At 41.0% G+C, this 22,674-nt stretch overlaps 1 protein-coding gene across 10 annotated transcripts in view; it reads right to left on the minus strand.

The window, feature by feature from the left end:
* LOC139758046 (uncharacterized) overlaps window positions 1–22,674 on the minus strand; it is a 75,159-nt gene that overhangs the window by 45,301 nt on the left and 7,184 nt on the right. For all 10 annotated transcript variants that reach the window (XR_011714755.1, XM_071679078.1, XM_071679077.1 and 7 more), the window contains exons 2-4: window positions 12,079–12,237; window positions 8,594–8,754; window positions 580–3,322 (exon numbers count right to left, since the gene is read on the minus strand). Coding sequence is in view for 9 of the 10 variants with exons in the window: in XM_071679078.1 (XP_071535179.1) it covers window positions 580–3,322; window positions 8,594–8,754; window positions 12,079–12,237 (3,063 nt within the window). In the remaining variant the exon portion in view is untranslated. The remainder of the gene's footprint in view (window positions 1–579; window positions 3,323–8,593; window positions 8,755–12,078; window positions 12,238–22,674) is intronic.

A 22,674-nucleotide genomic window follows, 5' to 3' on the forward strand; every position in this document is an offset into this window, starting at 1 on the left:
GAAACATCAGGTAGAGGCAGTTGGTAAGAGCCTCTGGAAACACAGCACTAAAGTTGCCCTTCACCAGTGACCTGTAAGAGCGGGGCACAAAAGAGACTAAGAAGCAACACAAGAGTTCAGTTTTGGAGACTATTTCTCTGTGGCCAGGGAGTTTCTGAAGGGAACAGGCATCAGAGATATAGAAAGACAGATTGATGTTTTTCTGCTTTTGTCACATATATGAAAAAAACACAAAATATATGTGAATAACTTGTGTACACAGAAACAGACCAATCCAGTTAGTAATAAGTTTTTCCTAAACTTGAAACAGCTGTGTCAATTCCTTAGGAAAAAATAAATTTATATTTTTGGTGCAACTTTTCATACGTTGGAAGAAAAATTTAGCTTTCTTTTTTTGCATACTTGGGAAGGCCAAAAAAATCAACAGCACACTAAAAGGTTAAAAGCTTTCAGTAACTTCACATTAATCAAGAATAAAGTCACACTAGATAAGAATCTACTGAATTAACAAGAGGGGAATTGCTAAAAAAAAATTTCTTACTTTACTCTTCATATGATCAACATGGTTAGGCTTCTTACCTTCAGGAAGATCCTTCTTAAGGGACTCAAGAGTATGCATTTCTCCTGAGCCTTTCCTCTTGATTGTCAGCTTGCTACTGCTTGGTCCATCAGCTTGCTGCTGTTGTTGACTGGCACCCTGGTTTTTTTGTCGCACTCGACCCATAACCTTTTCCCCATGAGTCAAATCTCCATTCATCAAATTTGTCAAATTATTTGCACGTACACGATTCACCACATTATCACTGTTGTTCTTTTCTATATCATTTTTGAAGTCTGTTTTTCTTATTATTTCACTACCTCTTTTTTCTAGTTCCATTTTAATAACTTCTCCAGCAGCCTGCGAGGTGGCTGTACTTGACACCGTGGAGACTGGAGGTCCAACAGAAGATGGTATTATTGAGGACTGACTTGAGGATGAGGAGGGATTTATGTGTGGCTGCTGAGTATGTAAAGCGGCCACTTTAGTTATACTTGGGGGTAGCGTCTCTAAAATTTTGTGACTAGCAATTTCACCTACACTATTCAAGTCTCCAACTTTCCTGATGGGTGTCTTTGTTTTCATTCTTGTTCTGAACTTATTTTCTGCTTTTGAAAACTTAGGACTCTCTGATTTCATCACAGATACACGACCATCTTCTAAAGTTCTTGGAGCTTTAAGTCTACCTTCTAAGCCTTCTTTGAATTTCATTTTTAAAGGAATTTCCTCCTCCTCGATATCAACCTTAAGCTTTTTACTATCAACAATTTTCAACACTGTAGTGCTGTCTTCCCCACCTCCCTTGTCCTTATTGTTTTTCAATCTAAGTCCTCTAACTTTCCCACTATCACTGTCAGATTCACTTCCTCGTGATTTGTTTCTGTAACTCTTTCTTTTATTCTTGTCTTCTTTAGATCCATCTTTCTCTACACTTCTTTGACCATCTGCAGCACCCAAAGGATTTACAATGACTGCCTGTTTCGATTTCAACTTAATGTGCAGCTTAGGAACCCTAGGCTCACTTCCTGACTGCAGCCCTAAACTCGAATTTGAAATCATTTCCTTACGATCACCTTTTTTCGGTCTTGGGACAAATGTAGCTTGTGCCACTGGTTCTTTCCCAATCGTGAGTTTTAATGTGATGGATTCCCCTGTGCTACCTGAACTGACTACACTATTCTCCCTAGATGATCCAGGGCTAGAATCTCTGTCATGAGATTTTATTCTGTCTTGGCCTATCACTGTCTTTTTCGATTCAACACTGAGCACTGACATTCTAGAAGTTTCAGAATCTGACTGTTCAGTTTCTTTCTTTGAGGCTCCACTCATGTTGGATTCCTCATCAGATACAACTGAATTAGAATGATTTTCTTCATTCACTGGTGAAGGTGGCCTAGCTTCTGGTTCTGAGTCTGAACTTTCACTTGGCCGTGGTTCCAATAAACCTGTATTAGGATTGATCAAGTACTGACTCTCCTTGCCACCAGGTACAAGCTGGGGAGGTGAGGGAGGTACAGCTCGTGACTCACCAGTGACGCTGGAACGACTAGGGGCTTGCAAAGGCATCCTAGAATGGAGGCCTTGACTACTCCCTAGAGTCATGCAACGTTGCTCAGTATTGTAAGGCGCTCTTGGTCCTGGTGGTGGTTGCCCTGTGGCTTGTGGATGTTGCTGCAAGCCACTATTGACACTACTTGGTAGTCTAGGGTGAGGAGCAACAGTACTTGTGATAACTGATCCTCCAGAATAGACCTGTTGATGAGTATGAACTCCATCTTTAGCCCTTACACTAAACCCTGTGCTATACTGTGTGGACAAGGATGGTCCAGTCAAGCCTGATGCAGTTACAGTAGCACTAAAAGATGCAGAACTGGTGGGAGGTGGTGAGAGTGCTGGCACTGCAGGTAGAGGTAGGTTGGTGAGAGGGGTGTGTGGCAGAGAGTCAGATGAAGGAGTTGATGTGGTGGAACGAGACGAAGGTGAAGTAGGGGCAGGTGACCCATGAGGTGACCCACCAATAACCATCTTTGCCTTGCTGACACCTACCCCAGGCTGATGGTCAGGTTGTCTCAACAAATCCACCAAAAGGGGACTGTTCTTTAACACATTCCCTCCTGTCCTTTGGCTACCTTTCACTGCTTGTGTATGTACTGCTTGATTATTTACTGTCTGAGTCACAGACACTGGGAAACCAACACTAACTGGCTGATTTGAACTGGCTTGTACAACAGAAGGCAACACTTGAGTTCCAGGCTGTGTTATACTGCTAATGCCACTAGCCTGACCTGCTGTATATGGAGTGCCATTTACCTGTGGTAAAGGTGGTCTCTGTACTGCAGTCCCAGGTGCACGCAACTGGGACTGCTCAGGGCTTGGGTAGGGAGGAGGAGGGTTATACACTTGGCGTGGTGCAGCAGTAGTGACAGCATGACCAACAGGTGCTGGCACTGTAGGCTGCTGGTGCTGTAGTTCTCTGCCATGCATGGCTCTTGCAGCATGGTTCATGCTGGCATAGGGGTATGGAGGTCCTACATGGGCCACAGGGCGTGGGGTCAGAGGAATACTATCCCCAGGAGGAGCCACCACATTTGGACTGCGAAATGCTGGGTTTGCCCCAATATCCACAGGCTGAGCAGCACCAGGCATAAGTCCAGCCCCTCCAAGTGCTGTTGTAACTGATCGTGCAACACTAGATGGTCCAGCACCATCACTAGTTCCTCCATCTGTCCGCAGAACAATTTCTGTTGACTCATTGTTAGGGCCTGCTACCTTTAACGAGATTACCTGTGAATAAGAGTTGAATTAATGCAATTTCTTCTCGTGAACAATGCTGATAAAATCCTACTTAAGCTATGATTTAAAATGAAACTCAGAACTTCATATTCACAAAAGTTTTACATTTGGCAACCTGACCACTCTTTTCCTAATGAAACTTTAAACAGATTGATTATAATAATATTCTGTAAAATGTCAAAGCATTCCTGAGCCAGAGAAATAAATAGGAATACTATGAGAACCCTCATAATAAGATACAATATAGAAATTACTGATCTTAATGCCCATACAATGCAAGGGATATGAGTAAGTAAAAAGTGATAAATCATACCCTAACGTTGTGAATGGTATCCTATTGATTTTGGCTGTCCAATTAACCAAATGCTATAAAGATTGTAAAGAGAAAGTGGCATCCATGACCATCTCCTTTTGGCTATTTTCAGTCCACTTTTACAGATGAACGCTCATAATAAAACGCTACTTTCTGACCAGGTTTACCTTCTTAAACTTCGAGCTAAGCTACAAATACCTGTATTACCGTTCCATCTCATCCATTTTTAGTCTCTTTATTCCTTTCACTTTCCCTTAATCTACCTTTCATCATAATCCATATGGTTTTTCCTGTTATATCAAAGCTGCTTCAGCAAAGCCTTATCCTTAACTAAGTAAAGGGTATGAATGGTAAAAAAAATGGTGATATTCATATCCTTACTTTCTGAATGGCATACTTTTCATCTTAGCAGCCCAAGAAAACTAATGTTTGAAAATTAAAGACTGTCAGGAGGATATGGTATCCATGAGAGTCTCTTTTTCCTCTCTTTCAGTCCTCTTTAAAATATAATTATTTAAATTCAAATGCTGCTTCTTAACCATTCTTAAACTTCGTCTTTTTTTTTTTTTTTTTTTTTTTTTTTTATACTTTGTCGCTGTCTCCCGCGTTTGCGAGGTAGCGCAAGGAAACAGACGAAAGAAACAGACGAAAGAAATGGCCCAACCCCCCCCATACACATGTACATACACACGTCCACACACACAAATATACATACCTACACAGCTTTCCATGGTTTACCCCGGACGCTTCACATGCCTTGATTCAATCCACTGACAGCACGTCAACCCCTGTATACCACATCGCTCCAATTCACTCTATTCCTTGCCCTCCTTTCACCCTCCTGCATGTTCAGGCCCCGATCACACAAAATCTTTTTCACTCCATCTTTCCACCTCCAATTTGGTCTCCCTCTTCTCCTCGTTCCCTCCACCTCCGACACATATATCCTCTTGGTCAATCTTTCCTCACTCATTCTCTCCATGTGCCCAAACCATTTTAAAACACCCTCTTCTGCTCTCTCAACCACGCTCTTTTTATTTCCACACATCTCTCTTACCCTTACGTTACTTACTCGATCAAACCACCTCACACCACACATTGTCCTCAAACATCTCATTTCCAGCACATCCATCCTCCTGCGCACAACTCTATCCATAGCCCACGCCTCGCAACCATACAACATTGTTGGAACTACTATTCCTTCAAACATACCCATTTTTGCTTTCCGGGATAATGTTCTCGACTTCCACACATTTTTCAAGGCTCCCAAAATTTTCGCCCCCTCCCCCACCCTATGATCCACTTCCGCTTCCATGGTTCCATCCGCTGACAGATCCACTCCCAGATATCTAAAACACTTCACTTCCTCCAGTTTTTCACCATTCAAACTCACCTCCCAATTGACTTGACCCTCAACCCTACTGTACCTAATAACCTTGCTCTTATTCACATTTACTCTTAACTTTCTTCTTCCACACACTTTACCAAACTCCGTCACCAGCTTCTGCAGTTTCTCACATGAATCCGCCACCAGCGCTGTATCATCAGCGAACAACAACTGACTCACTTCCCAAGCTCTCTCATCCCCAACAGACTTCATACTTGCCCCTCTTTCCAAGACTCTTGCATTTACCTCCCTAACAACCCCATCCATAAACAAATTAAACAACCATGGAGACATCACACACCCCTGCCGCAAACCTACATTCACTGAGAACCAATCACTTTCCTCTCTTCCTACACGTACACATGCCTTACATCCTCGATAAAAACTTTTCACTGCTTCTAACAACTTGCCTCCCACACCATATATTCTTAATACCTTCCACAGAGCATCTCTATCAACTCTATCATATGCCTTCTCCAGATCCATAAATGCTACATACAAATCCATTTGCTTTTCTAAGTATTTCTCACATACATTCTTCAAAGCAAACACCTGATCCACACATCCTCTACCACTTCTGAAACCACACTGCTCTTCCCCAATCTGATGCTCTGTACATGCCTTCACCCTCTCAATCAATACCCTCCCATATAATTTACCAGGAATACTCAACAAACTTATACCTCTGTAATTTGACCACTCACTCTTATCCCCTTTGCCTTTGTACAATGGCACTATGCACGCATTCCGCCAATCCTCAGGCACCTCACCATGAGTCATACATACATTAAATAACCTTACCAACCAGTCAACCATACAGTCACCCCCTTTTTTAATAAATTCCACTGCAATACCATCCAAACCTGCTGCCTTGCCGGCTTTCATCTTCCGCAAAGCTTTTACTACCTCTTCTCTGTTTACCAAATCATTTTCCCTAACCCTCTCACTTTGCACACCACCTCGACCCAAACACCCTATATCTGCCACTCTGTCATCAGACACATTCAACAAACCTTCAAAATACTCATTCCATCTCCTTCTCACATCACCACTACTTGTTATCACCTCCCCATTTACGCCCTTCACTGAAGTTCCCATTTGCTCCCTTGTCTTACGCACCCTATTTACCTCCTTCCAGAACATCTTTTTATTCTCCCTAAAATTTACTGATAGTCTCTCACCCCAACTCTCATTTGCCCTTTTTTTCACCTCTTGCACCTTTCTCTTGACCTCCTGTCTCTTTCTTTTATACTTCTCCCACTCAATTGCATTTTTTCCCTGCAAAAATCGTCCAAATGCCTCTCTCTTCTCTTTCACTAACACTCTTACTTCTTCATCCCACCACTCACCACCCTTTCTAAACAGCCCACCTCCCACTCTTCTCATGCCACAAGCATCTTTTGCGCAATCCATCACTGATTCCCTAAATACATCCCATTCCTCCCCCACTCCCCTTACTTCCATTGTTCTCACCTTTTTCCATTCTGTACACTATTATTTTTCCCCAACCTTTTATTTTTCACTACTATTTTTTCCATCCTTTTATTTTTCCTGTTCTATAATCCTCACACTTTCCTTTTAACTATCTTTCATCATAAACCCATATGCCTCAACCTGTTACACCAAAGTTGCTAACTAAAGAAAAACCTTATCTATAAACTGATCAAAACCAATTCCAAATTTTCTAAAGCTACATACCCTTCAAAATGAAATGGATACACACTATCTGAAGTTCCATTTGCATCTAAATCAACTCCTACTAACTTAAAGCACACTTTTATCAATCAATCTCTACATAAACATTTATACAACCTGAGCTTAGTCTCTTACTTTACAAACCGATATTCCTATGATTTCTTCAATCTACTCCCCAATCTCTATGTCTACTTCACAAAATGCTTTTCAGTAAAATACTTTTAACAAGCAAAAGAAAACGATGCAATAGTGATGGGTGCCATTATTGAAGGCACTTAACAGACGGAAGGGTGATGATGTGTAAGGGGGTTCGGATAAAAGGAAACAAAAAAGAGTGAAAAGAGAGTGGTGAAAGTGAGCTTGTAAAAGAGAGGCATATGAAGAAATACCAAGAGAGAATGGGTGTAATATGGCAAAAGGTGAGAGTAAACAAAACACAGAGAATGGCTAAGGAATGGGAACTATTCACTGAAGCTGTGCTGGCATGTTTAAGAAAAGTGCATGGCATTCAGAGGGTGGGAGGTGCGCAAGTGAGAAGGGGTAGTGAAGATGGGATGAAGTAAAGGTGCAAGTGAAAGAAAAAAGAGGAGTGTATGGGTGGTACTTACAGGGCAGAAGTACAAATTACTGGGAGATGTATAAGTGGTAAGGGGTGAAGAGGAAGGAACAGGGGTTGAAAAAGAGGGCAAATGACAATTGGGGTATGCAATTATCAGTAAACTTCAGGGAGAATAAGATGTATTGGAAGGCTGACAGGTGATATAAACAAGGCGACACAGTGAAATAACCCTGAATAAAAGAGAAAGACTTTAGAACACCTCCAAGTGTCCAAGATCATCAGAATTATGAAGCAGGTCAATAACAACAGCCAGATGGATGATCACATCATCAATACATTGAGGAACAGGTTGGTGGACAGATTCAGGCTGTCAGCAAGCCTCTAGCACCAAATAGGCAGTTAGCAAGGGGTGAGGGGTATTTCCCTCACTAGAGGGCACCTGCTTACATGTTTTATAACCCCTAGGGACCCTAGATGACTCTGTTTTATGGACTGATATGACCTTACTTAAAATTCCAATTATTCAGCAATCATAAGCTGTTACACTTACAAAAAAACTGCATTCATGTGCCCTAATATCTAATCAGCTCATCACTTCCACTGAGTATGAAGTTTGTACAATGTACTGTTCTTTACTTCTATGCCAACAAGAATGCATCTACAGACAGACAGACAAAGGGATCACACCATAATATCCTTCAAGTACTTTTGTAGAGGTGGGACATGAAAATTTCCTAAATGATCAAAAGCCCATACACAGGGGTTTCCACCTTCGAAAATATCAGAAGTATCAGAAAAAGTTGGTTCATGCTCTGTCTCAGATTCCATTTAAAAAAAATATCAGTGGAGCTAGAGGTGTGAAAAGAGCCTATGCCCCTATAATCAATCAACTATAACTAGAGGTGTGAAAAGAGCCTATGCCCCTATAATCAATCAACTATAACTTAAAACTTGGAAATTGGCACTGAACTTTTACCATACACCTATCATTTCCATGGATGCAAACATGGGTGAAATTCCACAAAAACTGAAGGTAATGCTTGAATCAATTTCTGAATATTTGGGTGATCGGACACAAAATAACACAACAAATCTGTCAAGTTACTCCTTCCAATAACCTGAATAAATATCACAAAGTAATTTATTCAATTTCTACTAGAACCAAAGAGCCTTCCATTCTTTAAATTCTTTAAAGATTAAACTGGCTTGATCTGTGTATACTATCTATAGGTGTCAAACCATAGAATTACTCTGCATATCGACAAAATATGCAAAACTCTTACCAATAAAAATCAGTGAGTGACATACCTGGTCCCCCTCTACTTGGACAGACAGAATACCCAATTGTCGAAGTGCTTGATCTCCTGCTTGAGCCAGCTGGTGCAGACGTACTGCAGCTTCCCTTGGGATGGAAAATGTCACTCTCACACTGTTCCATGGCTCAACTTTCCGTACAAACCATGTGGAATCTGCAAAGCATTTACTCATATTTATCTATTGCTTTGAAAGTCTTTTTGTCCAATTCTGTAAGATATATAATTACTATAAGGAAACCCCATTCAGCAACATCTTTTAAATGAACAATATTTTGCAATAGAAACATTTGAGAATTAATGCGCAAACACTAAAAACAACTCACAAATGCCTTGCAATAGCTACAGATATGAAAAAAAAAATCATACTTTTAATTTACCATAAAATATATTAGTTTCCTTTGATTATAAAACATCTAAGTTGGCTGCCTATGGTGGTGGATTTAAAGTATGGTGGTGGATTTAAAGTCTAGCTGGCTGGTTGCAAATGATGAGGATACTGAGAGGTTGTAGTTGGTTTTTCAGTAATTCACATTAGGAATCTCCACACACACACACAAAAAAAAGGGGGGATGAAGACAGCAAGTATGAATACATACATGTGCATATATGTGTGTATACATTGAAATGTGTGTGTGTGTGTGTGTGTGTGTGTGTGTGTGTGTGTGTGTGTGTGTGTGTGTGTGTGTGTGTGTGGGCATTTATGTATATACATGTGTATGTGGGTGGGTTTGGCCATTCTTTCATTTGTTTCCTTGTGCTACCTCGCTAACGCTGGAGATGGAGATTGAGTATAAAAAAAAGAAGAGAGCTTGTGAAGTAAGTCAGTTGTTGTTTGCTGATGATACAGCGCTGGTGGCTGATTCCAGTAAGAAACTGCAGAAGCTGGTGACTGAGTTTGGTAAAGTGTGTGAAAGAAGAAAGCTGAGAGTAAATGTGAATAAGAGCAAGGCTAATTATTAGGTACAGTAGGGTTCAGGGACAAGTCAATTGGGAGGTAAGTTTGAATGGAGAAAAACTGGAGGAAGTGAAGTGTTTTAGATATCTGGGAGTGGATTTGGCAGCGGATGGAACCATGGAAGCGGAAGTGAATCATAGGGTGGGGGAGGGGTGAAAGTTCTGGGAGCGGTGAAGAATGTGTGGAAGTCGAGAAAGTTATCTTGGAAAGCAAAAATGGGTATGTTTGAAGGAACGGTGGTTCCAACAATGTTATATGGTTGTGAGGCGTGGGCTATAGATAGAGTTGTGCAGATGAGGGTGGACGTGCTGGAAATGAGATATTTGAGGACAATATGTGGTGTGAGGTGGTTTGATCGAGTAAGTAATGAAAGGGTAAGAGAGATGTGTGATAATAAAAAGTGTGTGGTTGAGAGAGCAAAGAGGGTGTTTTGAAATGGTTTGGTCACATGGAGAGAATGAGAGAGGAAAGATTGACAAAGAGGATATATGTGTCAGAGGTGGAGGGAACGAGGAGAAGTGGGAGACCAAATTGGAGGTGGAAAGATGGAGTGAAAAATATTTTGAGTGATTGGGGCCTGAACATGCAGGAGGGTGAAAAGCGTTCAAGGAATAGAGTGAATTGGAATGATGTGGTATACCGGGGTCGACGTGCTATTAATGGATTGAACCAGGGCATGTGAAGTCTGGGGTAAACCATGGAAAGTTTTGTGGGGTCTGAATGTGGAAATGGAGCTGTGGTTTCGGTGCATTATACATGACAGCTAGAGACTGAGTGTGAACGAATGTGGCCTTTGTTGTCTTTTCGCACTACCTCACGCACATGTGGGGGGAGGGGGTTGTTATTTCATGTGTGGCAGGGTAGCAATGGGAATGAATAAGGGCAGACAGTATGAACTATGTACATGTGTATATATGTATATGTCTGTGTGTATATATATATGTATACGTTGAGATGTATAGGTATGTATATGTGCCTGTGTGGATGTGTATGTATATACATGTGTATGTGGGTGGGTTGGGACATTCTTTCGTCTGTTTCCTTGCGCTACCTTGCTAACGTGGGAGACAGCGACAAAGTATAATAATAAAATAATAATTATTTTTACATATAAATATATAAAAGTATACATATATAAAATCATTATACTCTGTCGCTGTTTCCTGTGTTAGCGAGGTAGCGCAAAAAAACAGACGAAAGAATGTCCCAACCCACCCACATACACATGTATATACATACACATCCACACAGGCCACATTTGTTCACACTCAACCCACCCACATACACATGTATATATGTAAAAGCCCACACACACACATATACATAGCTATACATCTCAACATATAAATACATATACATACAGAGACATATACACATGTACATATTCATACATGCTGCCTTCATCCACTCCCGTCGCCACTCCGCCACACATGAAATGGCACCCCCTCCCCCTGCATGCATGCGAGGTAGCGCGAGGAAAAGACAACAAAGGCCACATTTGTTCAAACTCAGTCTCTAGCTGTCATGTATAATGCACCGAAACCACAGCTCCCTTTCCAAATCCAGGCCTCATGTAACTTTCCATGGTTCACCCCAGATGCTTCACATGGCCGGGTTCAATCCATTGACAGCACGTCAACCCCAGTATACCACATTGTTCTAATTCACTCTATTCCTTGCATGCCTTTCATCCTCCTGTATGTTCAGCCCCAATCGCTCAAATCCCCTATCCGAAGAGTGGAAAGTGCAAAAGTGAGTCTTGCACTTCTGACAAGAAAAAACAGGTAAAGCATTATTTTGGAGGTAAAATTAAATGTTTTATGAAGCTCTGATGCTAATGAGCATGATGATATAACCAAAGTTCTTCTACATCAGTGAGAACCAATTGTATGAATGAAGATACAGTGAAACAATAGGCTCAGAATATAAAAGTTTCCCCTTAGGAGTCGTTAAGTCCACTCATAACAGGAATGAAGTTTTGCAAAACATGCAGCAAATGTGGAGTGTTGGGATCAAAGGTCCAAATCAACATAATGTTCCAGTGTGATGGTTATTCAGAAGAAAGCTATAAGTGCCCATCAATTATAAGAAAAATTCTTCCTATGTCCATCCTTGAATGAACAGCCAGGTTCTACCATGCCCTCCCTATCCCTGATGGCTTTAACAAGAAAGAACTTGAACTATTTTGGGTGTTCTACATTACTGTATGCTCAAATGCAGTACTGTGGGCCTTATCTTTCATCTTAATACTTTGAATAATAACATGCCATACTGTTTTGTATGTATCTTGACATTAAATTTACAATATTTTTGTGAAAATTATGAGAAAAAATCTTCCCTTGGAACATATATTTCTTAATCCTATTGTTTCACTAAAATTGGTTTCACTAAATTTTTGCCTATCTTGCATTTTTCACGTATGTATTGAAAGTGTACACTAGAGGGTACCTGTACCAGAATTGCAAACCAAAGTATTGAACTCCTTTGTAACATATCAATATACTGTTGTGTTAAACACTTACCACTGTGAGTGATGTGCTTGAGGACATGTACCAGGTGGGTGAGTTTCTTTGGGAGCTCTGGGTCACAAATATTACCCTCACAAGTGAGTACAGTTTCAATCAGCTCTTCTCTCCCACCACCACCACACCTGCCACCCCCATCACTATCCCCATCCATGTCTGAAAGAAAGAAAAAAATATTGTATGAATGTAAATATGAAATATTCTATATAATTATCATTATACTTGATTGCTGTTTCCTGCGTCAAGGTAGCGCCAGGACACAGACGAAGAAAGACCGATCTACTCACATACACACACACACCAATAATTGTACATATACATACAAACACACAGCCAAATACATATATAACCATGTGCATAATCATACTCGCTTGCCTTCATCCATTTCTGGTGCCATTCCGCTCCACAGGAAACAGAATCACCACCCCCTGCATCTGTGAGGTAATGCCAGGAAAAGACAAAAAAGGCCACATTTCCTCTGTCAGAGGTAGAGGGAACAAGGAGAAGTGGGAGACCAAACTGGAGATGGAAGGATGGAGTGAAAAAGATTTTGAGCGATTGGGGCCTGAACATACAGGAGCGTGAAAGGCGTGCAAGGAATAGAGTGCATTGGAACGATGTGGTATACCGGGGCCGACATGCTGTCAATGGATTGAACCAAGGCATTGAAGTGTCTGGGGTAAACCATGGAACGTTGTGTGGGGCCTGGATGTGGAAAGGGAGCTGTGGTTTCAATGCACTACACATGACAGCTAGAGATTGAGTGTGAACGGATGTGGGTTTTGTTGTCTTTTCCTAGCGCTACCTCACGCACATGCGAGGGGAAGGGGTGCCATTTCATGTGTCGCATATATGTGGTTGTTGTACATAAATGTCCAAACATATATATAAATGTCCACACATATACATACCAACCACATACACAGACTATATCTAATATTTACTTAATCGCTGTCTACCGCATTAGTGAGGCAGCGCAAGGAAACAGACAAAGTACATATACATATATTCACATGTACATATTCATACTTGTTTGCCTTCATCCATTTCTGGAGCTACCCTGCCCCACAGGAAACAGTAAAGCAACTCTCTGCTTCAGCGGGGTAGCACCAGGAAAACAGAAAAATAAAAGGCCACATTCGTTCACACTCAGCCTCTAGCTGTCATCTGTAATGCATCGAAACCACAAGTTGAGCTTCTCTTATCCAGCAACCTTAGGACCTGACCATGCCAAACCACAGAAAATGCCGGAAAACAGAAATCTACTCCTAAGGGAACCCACTGGCAAACATATGCTCGACCTCTCGTCTTGCTAGCTCATTCCTTGTACATAATGCTGAGTTATCAAAAGTAGAACAAAGCTTATGACAGGAAATAACACAATCATTAATGCTTCAAAACAAGGCTTTTATTATTACATCAGAAGTTCCCCCAGATGGGAAATCTGCAAGATCTTGGGCAAGGGAATTTCTTGGAAGACAGGGCAGATTTGTCAACATTATACACTTGTTCTGGGGCTAAGTCTCCCGCTGCCACTAACTAGGCAAATTTATCCACAAACTCTGTTGCTGCTTTTTGACGAGTAGTTAAAATAGCGAATGACCATAGGTTTTAAGATGGCTTTGGTCGACTTGTTGCTATTGTTGTTTTATTGTTATCGTCAGGGCGGCCAGCCCGGTGCATCATCAGTCCCAGCTAGGCAGCCATGTCATACACTCTCTCTTGCCCTGTACATATTGTTGTTGGCTGATTAACAAAGAATTGGAGTTTACATCGATTCTTTTAACACGACCTTACAATACAAGCTTCCATGTCAGCACTGCACTCTTCACCACCATACACTATGTACTGAAATTCCATATCTCTGCTTAAACTTCTGTAACCATCCTTGCAAATATTCAGTCAAAGTCTAGCTTTAGTTCTAAAAAAAAAAAAAAAAAAAAAAAAAAAAACTGGCCTGCTTGATAAGCATCTCCCCAGAAATGCTTACATCTTCATTGCATGAGAACTTAAACCCTTCTATGCACACTGTCTAATTCTGTACTCCTGGCACCTTTCAAAGTTTTCTAAAACTTTAAACTTTTCTGGCTTTCATTTTCAGCAAATAGCTGTATATAAGAAATCAACAGAACTGCAGTAAACAGATTTAGCTCTGCTAACAGTGCCGCCCTGGTAGCAGATGCACAAACTAATGGTGGCAGACTCAAAATGTGCTGGACAATGGGAATTACCAGACCACAGAGCTGCAGATTCCATATCTGGGAGTGGACTTAGCAGCAAATGGAACCATGGAAGCGGAAATGAGTGACAGGGTGGGGGAGGGGTTGAAGGCTCTGGAAGCAATGAAGAATGTTTGGAAGGAGAGAATGGCACCTGGAGAGCAAAAATGAGTGTGTCTGAAGGAATAGTAGTCCCAACAATATTATATGGTCGCAAGGCATGGGCTATAGATAGGGGTATACAGAGGAGGGTGGATGTGTTGGAAATGAAATGTTCGAGGACAATATGTGGTGTGAGGTGGTTTGATCGAGTAAGTAATGAAAGGGTAAGAGATGTGTGGAACTAAAAAGATTGTAGTTGAAAGAGCATAAGAGGGTGTGTTGAAATGGTTTGAACACATGGAGAGAATGAGTGAGGTAATATTGACAAATAGGATATATGTCAGAGGTGGAGGGAACAAGAAGTGGGAGACCAAACTGGAGTTGGAAGGATGGCGTGAAAAAAAATTGAGCAATTGGGGCCTAAACATACAGGAGGGTGAGAGGCATGCAAGGAATAGAGTGAATTGGAACAATGTGGTATAACAGGGTCAATGTGCTGTCAATGGACTGAACCAGGGCATGTGAAATGTCTAGAGTAAACCATGGAAAGGTCTGTGGGGCATGGATGTGGATTGGGAGCTGTGGTTTTGGTGCAATACACATGACAACGAGAGACTGAGTGTGAGCGAATGTGGCCTTCTTTGTCTGATTCCCTAGTGCTACCTCGCCAAAGAATGAGGTAACGACACTGTTTCCTGTGGGGCAGGGTAGTGCTAGGATGGATGAAGGTAAGCAAGTATGAATTGAACGTGTGTAAATATGTATATGTGTATATGTTGATATGTATATGAGTAGATGGGTCATTCTTTGTCTGTTTCCTGGTGCTACCTCGTTGACACGGGAAACAGCAATCAAGTATAATAATAATAAATGAGATTTGGGGTGAGAGAGTATCATTAAATCTTAAGGAGAATAAAAAGATGTTTTGGAAGGAGGTAAATAAAGTGCATAAGACAAAAGAACAAATGGGAACATCGGTGAAGGGGGATAATGGGGAGGTAATAACAAGTAGTGGTGATGTGAGAAGCAGATGGAGTGAGTATTTTGAGGTTTGTTGAATGTGTTAGATGATAGAGTGGCAGATATAGGGTGTTTTGGTTGAGGTGGTGTGCGAAGTGAGAGGGTCAGGGAGAATGGTTTGGTAAACAGAAAAGAGGTAGTGAAAGCTTTGCGGAAGATGAAAGCCAGCAGGTTTGGATGGTACTGCAGTGGAATTCATTAAAAGAGGGGGTGACTGTGTTGTTAACTGGTTGGTGAGGATATTCAATGTATGTATCACTCATGGTGAAGTGCCTCAGGAATGGCAGAATGCATGCATAGTGCCATTGTACAAAGGCAAGGGGGATAAAGGTGAGTGTTCAAATTACAGAGGTATAAGTTTGTTGAGTATTCCTGGGAAATTGTATGGGAGGGGATTGATTGAGAGGATGAAGGTATGTGTGGACCATGAGATTGAGGAAGAGCAGTGTGGTTTCAGAAGTGGTGGAGGATGTGTGGATCAGGTGTTTGCTCTGAAGAATGTATGAGAAATACTTAGAAAAACAAATGGATATGTATGTAGCATTTATGGATCTGGAGAGGGGATATAATAGAGTTGATAAAGATGCTGTGTGGAAGGTATCAAGAGTATACGGTGTGGGAGGCAAGTTGCTAGAAGCAGTGAAAAGTTTTTATTGAGGGTGTAACGCATGTGTACGAGTAGGAAGAGAGGAAAGTGATTGGTTACCAGTGAATGTCGGTTTGGGGCAGGGGTGCGTGATGTCTCCATAGTTGTTTAATTTGTTTAGGGATGGGGTTGTTAGGGAGGTGAATCCAAGAGTTTTGGAGAGAGGGGCAAGTATGCAGTCTGTTGTGGATGAGAGGGCTTGGGAAGTGAGTCAGTTGTTGTTCGCTGATGATACAGCACTGGTGGATGATTTGAGCGAGAAACTGCAGAAGCTGGTGACTGAGTTTGGTTTGGTAAAGTGTGTGAAAGAAGAAAGCTGAGAGTAAATGCGAACAACATCAAGGTTATTAGGTACAGTAGGGTTGAGGGACAAGTCAATTGGGAGGTAACTTTGAATGGAGAAAAACTGGAGGAAGTGACGTGTTTTAGACATCTGGGAGTGGATTTGACAGCGGATGGAACCATGGAAGCAGAAGTGAGTCACAGGGTGGGGGAGGGGGCAAAGGTTCTGGGAGCGTTGAAGAATGTGTGGAAGGTGAGACCATTATCTCGGAAAGCAAAAATGGGTATGTTTGAAGGAATAGTGGTTCCAACAATGTTATGTGGTTGTGAGGCGTGGGCTATAGATAGGGTTGTTCGGAGGAAGGTGAATTAGTTGGAAATGAGATGTCTGAGGATAATATGTGGTGTGAGGTGGTTTGATTCAGTAATGAAAGGGTAAGAGAGATGTGTGGTAATAAAAAGAATGTGGTTGAGAGGGCAGAAGAGGGTGTATTGAAATGGTTTGGTCACATGGAGAGAACGAGTGAGGAAAGATTGACAAAGAGGATATATGTGTCAGAGGTGGAGGGAACAAGAAGTGGGAGACCAAATTGGAGGTGGAAGGATGGAGTGAAAAAGATTTTGAGTGATTGGGGCCTGAACATGCAGGAGGGTGAAAGGCGTGCAAGGAATAGAGTGAATTGGAACAATGTGGTATACCAGGTCGACGTGCTGTCAATGGATTGAACCAGGTCATGTGAAGCGTCTGTGGTAAACCATGGAAAGTTGTGTGAGGCCTGGATGTGGATAGGGAGCTGTGGATTCCGGGAATAATACATGACAGCTAGAGACTGAGTGTGAATGAATGTGGCCTTGTTGCCTTTTCCTAGTGCTACCTCATGCGTGTGCAGGGGGAGGGGGTTGTCATTTCATGTATGGCAGGGTGGCGATGGGAATGAATAAGGGCAGTATGAATTATGTACATGTGTATATATGTAGATGCCTGTGTATGTATATATATGTATACATTGAAATGTATAGGTATGTATATGTGAGTGTGTGGACATGTATGTATATACATGTGTATGTGGGTGGGTTGGGCCATTCTTTCGTCTGTTTCCTTGCACTATCTTGCTAATGCGGGAGACAGCGACAAAGGATAAAAAAAATATAAAAATAACATTATATATATATATATATAGATAAATCAGGCAGGAGGGTGAAAGGCATGCACAGAATAGTGTGAAATGGATCAGTGTGGTACATTGGGGACGACATGATGTCAGTGGACTGAACCAGAGTGTGTGAAGCATCCATGAAAAGTTCTGTGGGGCTTGGCTAAGGATAGGAAGCTGTGGTTTTGGTGCATAACACAATAGAGAGATTGAATGTCAGCGAATGTGGCACTTCTTTGTCTGATGCTGGTGCTACCTAGCTAATGCTAAGGAGGGAGCAGCACTACTCCTGAAGCAGATGTGGGAGTGTGTGATAAGAGTGTAAGAAAGTAAATTTTAGATTGATGTGGGTAAAACTGAAAGTGGATGGAGAGAGATGGATTGTTATTGGTGCTTAAGTACCTGGTCATGAGAAGAAAAATCATGAGGCAAGTGATCTGGGAGCAGCTGAGTGAGTGTGTCAGCAACTTTGGTGCACAAGAGTGGATTTCTGTGATGGGTGATTTAAATGCAAAGGTGAATAATGTGACAGTTGAGGGTATAACTGGTGTACAAGGGGTATTCAGTGAACACTGAATGGAAACAGTGAAACGCTTGTGGATTTGTGTGCTGAAAAAGACTGGTGATTGGAAATACCTAGATTAAAAACAGAGACTTACATTAGTATATGTATGTGAGTAGATGGTCAAAGGGCATTATTGGACTATGTGCTAATTGATAGGCATGTAAAAGAGAGACTTTTGGATGTTAATGTGCTGAGTGGGGCAGCTGGAGGGATGTATGACCACTATCTGGTGAAGGTGAAGACTTGTAGAGGTTTTCAAAAAAGAAAAGAGAATGCTAGGGAGAAGAGAGTGGTAAGAGTAAAAAAGCCTGGAAAGGAGACTTGTGTGAGGAAGTACCAGGAGAGACTGAGTGTAGAATGGCAATAGATGAGAACAAATGATGTCAGGTGAGTGGGAGAGGAATGGGATGTATTTAGGGAAGCAGTGATGGCATGTACAAAAGATGCATATGGCATGAGAAAGGTGGGAGGTGGGCAGATTAGAAAGGGTAGTGAATGGTGGGATGAAGAAGTAAAATTGTTAGTGAAAGAGAAAAGAGAGGCATTTGGATGATAATTACAAGAAAGGAGTGCAAATGATTGGGAGATGTATAAAAGAAAGCGGTAGTAGGTTAAAAGGAAGGTGCAGGGGTTGAAACAGAGGGCAAATGAGAACTGCAGTGAGAGAATATCATTAAACTTTAGGGAATATAGACATAAAGAGTTATATATAATGCCACTACAGCACTTCTCTGTTAAATCTAGCTGCTTCTCCCATTTTGTGTAAAAGATTCTCTTATAGCATCTAAGCTCAAACACTTCTCAAATGATCTGAGAGAAGTGCTTGCTCAAAAGCTGAACTTCCAATTAGTTCACTGCATTACTCTACAAGCCACTGGATGCAAAGCCACATGAATTCACCGAACACAGAAAACAGAATCATGTCTGAACCTTAAAATCCCAGTCCCAAATATAATTTTCCCAAGGAACTTTAACCTACCAACCTATGATGGAATCTATGCATGTAACAACACTGTAGCTGAAAATTACACCCAAAGTCACACACCAACAAGCATGGAAGAAAGAGAACAGTTTAGACTGTGAAAAAGTTTTCCCTCTATCAGCAAAAGACAGAACAAAGAAAAAAGATATAACAAACCACACCTACGCTATACAGGATAAGAACTAATGCGCTCGACCCTAGGCAGCCCATGAATACGTCACAATCATGAATGCTATCTGCTACACTATGGGAGTCCATATATGAATCCCATTTAATGGAAAAAAAAATTATGCAAATTGCAAGTCAAGAACCAACTACCCCACTGGCCTAATATGAACTGAAGCTGGCACACACACAAATAGCTGCCAGATGATCAAGATACTAAAAAAAGAAGTATGAAATGGAGTTCAGCAAGTTAAAAACCACCTTAGTGAATACAATAGTGGAAGGGTATAGTGCCATTTGATACAAAGATCTTGATATAGAGCAAGCATCTAAATTACTTACATTCTTTTAATATAATGCAAGCCATCATGATAAAACATGAACACTGTTGACTTCATAGATTCCCAATTAGTGATGGAAGGTGCAAGAAGCTAACTACTGTACATGATCTTTTGATGGTAGGGAGTCAGTAAGTGACCTAAAAACTATATGTGGATGGTGAAGTAAGTTATTAATTAAAAGAAGGGATGTATGGACATATTAAGAGGAAGATGTCAGATCAGAATGCTGATAACAGAGATCAAAATAAGTAGAGAGGTGGCAGCCAGTTCTCTGCTAGCATTCTAATAGAGGAAAAATCGTTTGAGACTTGTATATTCCTACACTTATGGCAACTAAACCAGTCATCACAGTGCCTAAATGTCCAGCAAATAGCCAAAAAGGTAAGGAAGACCTTTACCTTTAGGGAAAAGTTCAAGATACTGAATGAACTTGGGCATGGGTCTAGCAATCAAGCAGTTCTGGCATTATAGCATTAATGAGAGCAGCATCCACACCATAAAAAGAAAGACTTATCTATCAAGAAAGCCTTTTCTCAGACATCTATTCCAAAAACAGCAATAAATCTCAAGATGACAGCATATGTTGTGAAGATAGAGGAAGCCCTGAAAAATCTGAGTGCGATAGTTTCCTATGCCTGGGCACATGATTAAAATTAAAGCCATTGAGATATATGAGGAAGTGATGAAGAAAGGTCAGCCAGCCAGTGAAAGTAAATATATTATGTATTGGGTTAAAAATATGATTCTGTTGGGTGAAGCTGCAACAGCTGATGTAGAAGCTGCAGAGTATGGAAAAGTGGTAATCCAGAAAATTATTGAGAAAGGCTACACACTAAATCATGTATGCAACTGTTTCGAAACCTGCCTTAACTGGAAAAAGATGCTACAGATAACATACCTGATGTCTATCTCAAACTGAAATCTACATGTTCAGGGCCCTGCCCACTCAATGTGGGCCTGCAGGGAGAGAATGGCCACCAGTACTCTGATTTCCAGGATATACAACTCTTCAGCTAATACATCACAACACATAGTTGTAAAACTCTAGAGGGTCTTCAACTCCACAGCCTGGGCAGATCCCATGCTGTTCGGTTGTCTCCTTAGTTAACCACGCTGTTGGAAACTGAAGCCCGTGGGCTCATATAGCCCCTACAACCTGGCTGGTCTGGAACACTTTGTAGGTACTTCTCCACTGCACTCTTAACCTTCTCTAATGTGCATCCTATGATGTTTCTAATAATAGCAAACAAGGTGTTCAACAGTCCTGAGCCCCAGATGTTTGAGGTGCTCTCTCTTCGTGCATACCACACATTTGGATTTCAAATGTAGTATTTTAGTCTTCCATGCATGTTGTGCCACAATGATGTTACTGCAGAATGTAGACTGGAGACCATCCCATCTAGGATTTTCCAGGTGTAGATGATAAATCTTTCCTGTCTGCATTCCAGGGAATATAGCATAAGATTTCAGCCATTCCTAGTGATTTAGTTCTTTTTACCTCACTGATATGGGTTGTGAAAAATTTCTGAACACCTTCCAATTCTGTAATTTTGCCTACCTTGTAGGATGATGTCATAACACAGCAATATTCAATTAATGAAAGAATCAGTGCTGAGAATATCATCACTGGTTTTTCTTTAAAGATCCTTAAGATCCAGCCTACCATACTTCTGCATGAGGCAACCATAATCTTTTTGTCTTCCCTGAAGCTTACACCTTAGACATTATCATTCCAAGGTCTTTCATAATGTTCAACTAGTTTATGATAGTGTCAGTGTTTTTGATCTCTTCATTTTCCTCATACTTAAGGAGTTGAAACTTATTTTCATTAAAAAGCATGTTGTTCTCAGTTGCCCAGTTAAAGACTTTGTTTACGCCTGAAACTTTTCTGCATCCTCTAGGGATGCGATTTTCACGCATTTTTATAATCTGCAAAGGGTGATACAAAACTGCGGTGCATGTTTCACTCATTGTCACATACAGGTTGATGAACAGGAGGGTTGGAAGTACTGTTCCTTGTGAGTCTGAGCGTCTTACCATGAAGGTACTGGACATGGCATGATTTACAACTACTTACTGTGATCTCTTAGTTAAAAAGTTGCACATCCATCTCCCAATTTTTCTGGCTATTTCATATTCTATATGCTACACCACAGATAAATTTTTCAAATAATTTTGCAGTCTGTGAATTACATCAGCATTTTCTTTGTTTTCCATAGCTTCAACAAACCTATCATCATGGTAAAGTAACTGTGAGAAGTAAGAATTTCCTGCCCTGAAACCCTGATGTTCTGGGTTATGTAGATTGTTCACTTCCATAAATTTGCTCAATCTGCCTCTTCAAACTCTTTCAAAGACTGATACCGTGCGATGCTAATGCTATTGGTCGAGAGTTTTTAGGACCACTTTGCTTCCACCTTTGTGAAGAGGGGCAATGTGAGTCAGTTTCAGACTCTTGGGAAATGATGCCTGAATATCTAGATCTTTTCTCCATAGGATATTCAGCTCTCATGCTGGAGATGTTTTGCACTACTTTTTAAAAAGAATGAGTTCCATGAGTCAAGGAATGGGACTGAGTGCATGGCCCTTTCAAAAGATGTGCATGTTTGGCAATTACTGTTTAGGAAGAAGTCAGTTGGATTATTTATCTTTGATGGGATTATTTATCTTTGATGAAGTTTTTGGTTCACTGAATACAAATTAATATTCCCTTTCTAGAATGTCAATCATTTTCTGACAGTCATCCAAAGAAATGCCTTTTTTATGTTTTCAGTGGGCCAATGGAGTTTGTGGTTCTGGATCTGCATTTTGCATGAGTAAATCTTGAGTTATTTCTTACTTCATTTATGACTTTTTCTTCCTTTTCATAAGAACTTTTGTTTATGGTCTATGTCCAATAGTTCATCTGATAGATTTTCTTTCCTTTGCAGAGTGAAATGGAACGATGTGGTATACTGGGATCGACGTGTTGTTAATGGATTGAACCAGGGCATGTGAAGCATTTAGAGTAAACCATGGAAAGTTTTGTGGGGCCTAGATGTAGAAAGGAAGCTGTGGTTTCGGTGCATTACACATGACAGCTAGAGACTGAGTGTGAATGAATGTGGCCTTTGTTGT

The sequence above is a fragment of the Panulirus ornatus genome, chromosome 29 (genome assembly GCF_036320965.1).
Source record: "Panulirus ornatus isolate Po-2019 chromosome 29, ASM3632096v1, whole genome shotgun sequence".
NCBI classification, from domain to species: Eukaryota; Metazoa; Arthropoda; class Malacostraca; order Decapoda; family Palinuridae; genus Panulirus; species Panulirus ornatus.